Source organism: Rhinopithecus roxellana, chromosome 6, assembly GCF_007565055.1.
Source record: "Rhinopithecus roxellana isolate Shanxi Qingling chromosome 6, ASM756505v1, whole genome shotgun sequence".
In the NCBI taxonomy this organism is placed as follows: Eukaryota; Metazoa; Chordata; class Mammalia; order Primates; family Cercopithecidae; genus Rhinopithecus; species Rhinopithecus roxellana.
In genome coordinates this window covers 123,704,674-123,712,536 of record NC_044554.1, presented here as the reverse complement: position 1 = coordinate 123,712,536, position 7,863 = coordinate 123,704,674, and the positions used below count along the sequence as shown (strand labels likewise).

General features: G+C 39.9%; 1 protein-coding gene across 1 annotated transcript; it reads left to right on the top strand.

Moving 5' to 3' along the window:
* The first annotated feature begins 2,656 nt into the window (after positions 1 to 2,656).
* TFPI2 (tissue factor pathway inhibitor 2) lies at positions 2,657 to 7,493 on the top strand. Its single transcript, XM_010389526.2, has 5 exons — positions 2,657 to 2,970; positions 3,242 to 3,424; positions 4,345 to 4,533; positions 6,119 to 6,289; positions 6,654 to 7,493. Exons 1-5 carry the CDS (start codon positions 2,883 to 2,885, stop codon positions 6,728 to 6,730), a joined length of 708 nt encoding a protein of 235 aa, XP_010387828.1. The 5' UTR covers positions 2,657 to 2,882; the 3' UTR covers positions 6,731 to 7,493.
* The last annotated feature ends 370 nt before the right edge of the window (positions 7,494 to 7,863 follow it).

Genomic DNA, 7,863 nt, shown 5'->3' with positions numbered 1-7,863 from the left:
CTGGGGCTACAGGTATACACAACCATGCCCAGCTAAGTTAAAAAAATTTTTTTGTAGAGATGGAATCATGCTGTGTTGTCCAGGTTTGTCTCTGACTCCTGGCCTCAAGCGATCCTCCTGTCTCAGCCTGCCAAAGTGTTGGGATTACTAGCAGGAGCCATTGTGTCCAGTGGTTCATTTTTTTGTATGAGCAAAAGATGATCAAAAAGTGTCCAGCAGTTGAGAACAAAGAGAAATTACAGAAGAGAGTGCTGCATGAAAACTGAGTATCAGCCCTTAAATTTTATTTTAGTCTGGTTTAAAGATATATTTAATTTTATTCAGAAGATAGAAATAGGTAAGTTTGAAGTTGAGTTAACTTTTCTCCTGAATATGATTCTCAGTAAATGAGTGGTAAATTCCCTCTCCTAATAATGTTTTGAAGGAACTGGGAGGGTCTAATCTGACTTTACTCTGAATGTGTCATTCCGAAACTGGCTGTCTGTCTCAGTGGTTGGTGCATTAGAGCCAGCTCACACAGATTTTGGCTATGGGGAGCTCTGGCTCTTGGAGATCTTTTCCCACCTCAGCATTCAGTGATTCTGCAGTGGCAGCTTGAAACTGACCTTAGTGAGAGCATTTACCTCCAGAAATCAGTGAACTATACAAACCATCTCCCTCCCATTTTATTTTTTCCCTACTGGAGAGGTGATACTTAAACATTTACCCTTATAGTTTCAACTATCATTCTTAATCATAGATATCTGCTAATCAAAGCTGACAGCATTTCCAGATTAGGCTGGTTTTCCTAGGACTGTGACCTTGTAACATGACATCAGAATGACTGAAAACTGGCACAAGGATATAATGTGCAAAATATCTCAGATTATTAACCCACTTTGAGCAAGTGTATCCTATACTTTTCAGGGCTTCCTGGAAACTTGAAAGAGAGCTTCTATAAACTACCCCCAGTATCCTCAGAAGTCAAGAATAATTATTTACTTGAGAATGTTGAAAAGAACAAGAGAAAAGGGGAAGGGAAGACACGTATATTAAAATGTATTCAAAAATATCTTTAATATTTTATGTAAAATTTCACTGTAGGTAATGGTTTGTATTTAAAAAAAGAGTAGGTCACAAGCTAATATGTCAAAGGAACAGGGAACTTTAATGGATGTACTAACATTAGGAAACGTGTGGCAAGACACTGATCTGGTCAAATCTTCAGAACTCCCCAAGGCTATCTCTCTGGACTGCTATGTTTCATCTCGAAAAACATAGCTACATACAAAAACATAGCTCCATACATGCTTGGTTGGGGTGTAAAATGGTACAATCATTCTGAAAAAATTGTTCGGCAGTGTCTAATATTTCTAAGTATTTTATCCAAGAGTAATAAAAATTGCAGGTCCACACAAAGCAGCTTTATTCATAAGAGCCTCCAAACAAACTAGAAACAACACAAATTCCAGTCATAAGACATTTGTGATATATTAGAATATTACTCAATGATTTAAAGGAACAGACTATTGATACACACAGCAACATATTTATACACTGTGGGATATACATACGTTTTGTAAATTCATACCTCAGACTATGAAGGAATTAAAAGAAACAGATTATTGATGCAATGACCTGGGTGTAGCTCAAAAACAGGAGGTGTGAGAAAGAAAAACTACACAGTGAATACTTTATAATTACATTTATATGAAATTTAAGAACAGGTAAAACTAATCTATGGTAATAGAAATGAGAAGAGTGGTTGTCCCTGGCCTGAGGATGGAAGGATTGATTTGGGAAAAAGTCTGCAGGAGCTTTTTGGGGTGATGGAAATGTTCTAATTATTTCTTCTTCTTCTCCTTCTCCTTCTCCTTCTTCTTCTTCTTCCTCCTCCTTTCTCCTTCTTTCTTCCTTCCCCTTCCCCCTTCCCCTCTCCCCCTCCCCCTTCCCCTTCCCCTTCCCCTTCCCCTTCTCTTCCTAAGACAGAGTTCCACTCTGCCGCCCAGACTAGAGTGGAGTGGCGCCATCTGGGCTCACTGTAGCCTCCACTTCCTGGATTCAAGCCATTCTCCCACCTCAGCCTCCTGAGGAGATGGGACTAGGGGCGCCCGCCACCACGCCAGGCTAATTTTTTGTTTTTAATAGAGACGAGGTTTCACCATGTTGGCCAGGCTGGTCTCAAACTCCTGATTTCAGGTGATCCACCTGCCTTGGCCTCCCAAAGTGCTGGGAATACAGGCGCGAACCACCGCACCCCGCCGAAATGTTCTAATTCTTTATTGGTGGTTATACAGTTGTCAAAATTTACCAAACTGTCCACCGACGATATATTATAAGCCTGTATTAAATGCAAATTCGAACTCGGTTGACATCTGTGTGTATAAGTATAAATATACACTTATTTACGTTTCTAATCTAATCCGAAGGTCTATTGCAACGAATCCCGCTCCGCTCTGACCCAAGAATTCCGCACTTTCTCTCCACCAGTCCTTCAAATACCTGGACTTCATGCCTTCAAGAAGTGGATTCAGGCTTCTTTACAGCACAGTCACCAGCAGGTCATTCCCGTCTAGCTTACCGATTTCCCATCACTGACACAAACCCTCCTTCAGGGCGTCCCCGTCTGGACTACAGGAGAAAGTTTGGGAGGCAGGTTCAACTTTTCAACTTGGCGGGGAATTCCTCTCCCTCTTACACAGCTTGTAGTGCGGGGGCGGCGGGGTGACAGCCCCAGTGCATGAATCAGCCACCCCTCAGGCTCCGCCCTGGAGGGGGTCGGCCGGACGCTCGCCCGGCATAAAGCGGGCACCCGGGCCGCCTGGAGCAGAACGCCGCGCACCTCCTCCCGCCAGGCGCTTTCTCGGACGCCTTGCCCGGCGGGCCACTGGACCCCCTGCACCATGGACCCCGCTCGCCCCCTGGGGCTGTCGATTCTGCTGCTGCTCCTGACGGAGGCTGCACTGGGCGATGCGACTCAGGAGCCAACAGGTATCTGGCTGCTCCGGGAGCCTCTCTCCCCAACTGGCGGAGAGAGCGCAGCGGGCCATGGGGCCCCGTGCACCCGCCCTCCAAGCCTCGCTTTCTTCAGGTCCCTGCCGCGAGCTCCGCGGGAAGGCGGGACTCGCTCCCAAGTTTGCACTTTCTCTGCAGAGGCCCCTCCGCTAGGAAGGGGACAGAACTCCCCGGGATTCTCCTTCCTCCTAGGAGCTACGCCTGACCACTTTTCCTGTCTTTTGCTCTCCTTCTTCCCCTTCTTCAGGAAATAACGCGGAGATCTGTCTCCTGCCCCTAGACTACGGACCCTGCCGGGCCCTACTTCCCCGTTACTACTACGACAGGTACACGCAGAGCTGCCGCCAGTTCTTGTACGGGGGCTGCGAGGGCAACGCCAACAATTTCTACACCTGGGAGGCCTGCGACGAGGCTTGCTGGCGGATAGAAAGTAAGTGCCCCGGGCGCACCCAGGACTCCTGCGCTCCTTGCGCCGGCGGCTGGTAGCAACTTCGCCAGTTTCCCACGTCTCGGTTTCTACAGGAAGCTGTAGCCTGGGTTTTCTCAAGTGTTAAGCAAACCTCATGGTTTTCAGTTTCTCAAAAATAATCACGAATTTACAACCACTAATACATTTTCTGTCTCCCAGCTGACATTGATCATAATTCAGTGCCTATGCGGACTCAGGGAAAGATTTGTTCCTTCACCATAGGGTATAATAAATGCAAGAGAATAACGTGTTAGGTGCAACATAAGTGCTTCTCTGTGTTTTTCTTTAGTTCCAAACCTATGATTTTTATCTCTTCTACAGTACATCATTTCCTCCTGTCGATTATCCATCAATCTGAAATACTTTTAGTGGATTTTATTATTAAAGTGTGACTTAGCTCATTATATAACTCTACTTTTGTCCCGATACCCAAACATATGTTGGATTAGTTGCGGGATATGGTGGAGATTCATAATACTGTTATATTTTACTTTATTTTTAATTTTTAGATTATATCTGTTAAGGCCTGTAAGAGAACATGGGGCTTTGCGATTCAAGGAACTGAGCCAGGGGAAAATGCATATTCATGTGAATAAGCTTTGATTAACTGCATATGTACAATCAGAGAACACCCAGAGAAAACAGTGTCTTTCTACGGAACTTGAAAGATACATCACAGCTGAGTCAGCTCTGAATACACTGTTAGAAAAAAGAAAGAAAAAAGTAAATATCTGGATTCATGGGAGTATTCTGGGGATTTACTTTCCCAACACTAATACGACTTCTCTACCCCCATAAAATGTTGCTGAATATACAGTGAAGTTTTGAAAGTAATAAGAAGGCTACTTTGCCTAACATTGTTCTATTACTCTTTTTCCTAGAAGTTCCCAAAGTTTGCCGGCTGCAAGTGAGCGTGGACGACCAGTGTGAGGGGTCCACAGAAAAGTATTTCTTTAATCTAAGTTCCATGACATGTGAAAAATTCTCGTCTGGTGGGTGTCACCGGAACCGGATTGAGAACAGGTTTCCAGATGAAGTTACTTGTATGGGCTTCTGTGCACCAAAGAAAAGTAAATACGATTTTTATGGTACTTCTATTTCACTTTTCTAAAAAGACATTTGGGTGGAAAAAACTCAATTTGATGCGAAATTAACATGGTGTGCATTCTCATGATTTCACATTACTTGACAAGTTAATGACTTTTCAAACTCTTAGGACTGGAAAGTGACAAAGCCATGATTCAAATTTTTGCTTTCTGCTTCTTCTGATTTGTTGTTGTTGTTGTTGTTTTTGAGACGGAGTCTCGCTCTTTCGCCCAGGCTGGAGTGCAGTGGCACAATCTCGACTCTCTACAACCTGTGCCTTCCGGGTTCAAGTGATCTCCTGCCTCAGCCTCCTGAGTAGCTGGAACTACATACAGATGCCCACCACCATGCCTGGCTATATTTCTTTCTCTCTCTTTCTTTCTTTTTCTCTCTCTCTCTCTCTCTCTCTCTCTCTCTCTCTCTCTCTCTCTCTTTCTTTCTTTCTTTCTTTCTTTCTTTCTTTCTTTCTTTCTTTCTTTCTTTCTTTCTTTCTTTTTTTTTGTATTTTTAGTAGAGAGGGGGTGTCACCGTGTTAGCCAGGATGATATCGATCTCTTGACCTTGTGATCTGCCTGCTTCGGCCTCCCAAAGTGCTGGGATTACAGGTGTGAGCCACCGCGCCTGGCCCTGAATTGTTTCTTTAGAACTATGTCTCATCTACTCAATTTACACATAAAAGATTAAAGTATTCATTAATGAATGTTATGACCTCAGATTTGTACAGAATCAGTTATACATGTGAGATAGTGGCATATATGCAGAATTAAGATGGTGAAACTTGAAAATTTATAAAGTTTTCAGTTAGATTTCTGTATTCTTTAGTAATTGCAAATTGCAGCACAAACATCTCTGCACTTTTCTGTCCTATCCATTTGTTACCTCTCCCACCACCACACCTGAATCATTGAAATGATGGTCTCTTGAGAAGTAGTTAATATTTGCAGAGGGAGACAATACAGAGATTTCCCCCAGACACAGAGATTTTTGAAAAGTTCAACAAACAAGGAAAACTTGATTTGGCAGAGAATTTGATAAAGCTTTATGGCTATACTGTGTTGAATATGCAAACTCTTGAGTTAATGTGGTGATGGTTGCTGTGGATGTTCTCTTGTTTGTGTAGATATAAATGTTTTGCTCCAGTGGTTACCTGGAAATTAGTATGCATATATTCTTGATTAATAATGGAATGAGAGCTGTTAAAAACATTAAAGCAAAACTACCAACATGACAAAATGTACCAAATCATGCCACATATTGTCCTTGAAACTTACCCCAGTTTTACCTAACCATATCTGGTATTTGGGTTTAACTTCTTTTTACATTTAAAGGATACAAAGATGTAGCTTCAGAAGAAATTCTATCCAGTTTACAAAAATTTAGAATTACCAAAATATAGCATGTAAGCTTACCTGCAATTTGAAGCACATCTTTTTAAAGGTTTAGTATGATATTTTGGATTCAGACTGAGGCTTCTATGGGATTAGATTTTCTTCAGTCACTTCAATAATCACCATACTTTAAAAATTCTGGTATTATAACATTTCTAATTTTCTTCTCTTTTTTATAAAGGTCCATCATTTTGCTACAGTCCAAAAGATGAGGGACTGTGCTCTGCCAATGTGACTCGCTATTATTTTAATCCAAGATACAAAACCTGTGATGCTTTCACCTATACTGGCTGTGGAGGGAATGACAATAACTTTGTTAGCAGGGAGGATTGCAGACATGCATGTGCAAAAGGTAGTGAATGTTTTCTTATTCTACCTTTAGATAAACTTTATAAATAACTTATCAGCAAAATTGTATTTTTATTTATCCATTTTACTAATAGCAAATTGCCATTTCTAGACTATTTCTACATAAGTATCTCCACAGTGTTAATCAGTTTTGTCAAAATGCTTTTACTGGCTAGCTGCAGTAGACAGTAGCCATATTTTCATATCTTAAAGGTAAAATATTATTAACTGAGCGTATAATGAGTTTTGACTTCACAGTCCTTAAAAACAAGATGAAGTGAGCTCAATAACTGTGTCAGAAATAGTGATTTATAGTGAGCCTACAGACTGGAGATGTATGATTTTCATTGTTGTTTTATTGATTGTAGCTTTGAGAAGGAAAAAGAAGATGCCAAAGCTTCGCTTTGCCAGTAGAATCCGGAAAATTCGGAAGAAGCAATTTTAAACATTCTTAATATGTCATCTTGTGAATGCTTATTTGCCTTTATGGTTATATCTGAAGAATAATATGACAGCATGAGGAAACAAATCATTAGTGATTTATTCACCAGTTTTTATTGATACAAGTCACTTTTTAAAAAATTTATATATTTTTTATACATAACTAGCTGCTATTCAAATGTGAGTCTACCATTTTTAATTTATGGTTCAACTGTTTGTGAGACTGAATTCTTGCAATGCATAAGATATAAAAGCAAATATGACTCACTCATTTCTTGGGGTTGTAGTCCTGATTTCAGAAGAGGATAATAACTGAAACAACAGTAAGACAACATAATCATGTGTTTTTCAAGATATTTGAAAATATAAAGGACTAGCAAATAAAACTCATTTTGCTTTAAAAGTTGGATTATACTTTTAGGCCCAAGAAGATGAAGTCGCAGATTTACCAACACTTTAAAAATATTACTCCCATTTTATTGTGTTAGATTGCAGTACAGTGAGTGAATAAGGGGATTTATTTAAAAGATCATAACTTTCTTGACTGATTTAAAAAGCTGATCAGTTTATTAAAGCCAGAAATGTTCTCCTCTGGGAAAACAATTTCTATCTATTTATCTACCAATCCCCACTCACATGTATATATTTGTGTTTACATATAGATAGATGGAAGGGTTTTCCTGGTGTTACATTATTTCCTAAGACATAGTGGGTTGGAGACCACTAAAGTTATAAAAAACCAAGGAAAGTAAAGTTTTTCAAATGTTTGTACTGTTTAAGGTGTTTATTTATATAGACCATGCATAAATTTAATAATTTAAATTTAACCAGTAAATTATCATTGATTAAATATGGTCATTCCAATGAAACAGGTTTTTTCTTTCTCTGTAATATAATAAAACAATTTTTCAAAATTCTTACATTTTCATGGCAAGATTAAGATATTTAAAAGTATACCCCTTATTTGGCAGAATTACAAATGCATTTACCTTTTGCTTGAACAATCTTTCATTTAAAAATTTATCCCAGTTATTTTGACAAATAGGTATATGCCTGAGAACTTTGAATGATGCTGAAAACTAGAAGCAAACCAGGTACTCATCAATTGGGGACTGGTTGAAGATTTTATGGATGAGG

Excerpts from the sequence above, each read along its gene's own strand:
- TFPI2 (XM_010389526.2), top strand. The coding sequence starts at position 2,883 with ATGGACCCCGCTCGCCCCCTGGGGCTGTCGATTCTGCTGCTGCTCCTG. Across the intron at positions 3,425-4,344 it reads GGCTTGCTGGCGGATAGAAA|AAGTTCCCAAAGTTTGCCGG; the intron begins GTAAGTGCCCCG and ends TCTTTTTCCTAG. Across the intron at positions 4,534-6,118 it reads CTTCTGTGCACCAAAGAAAA|GTCCATCATTTTGCTACAGT; the intron begins GTAAATACGATT and ends TTTTTTATAAAG.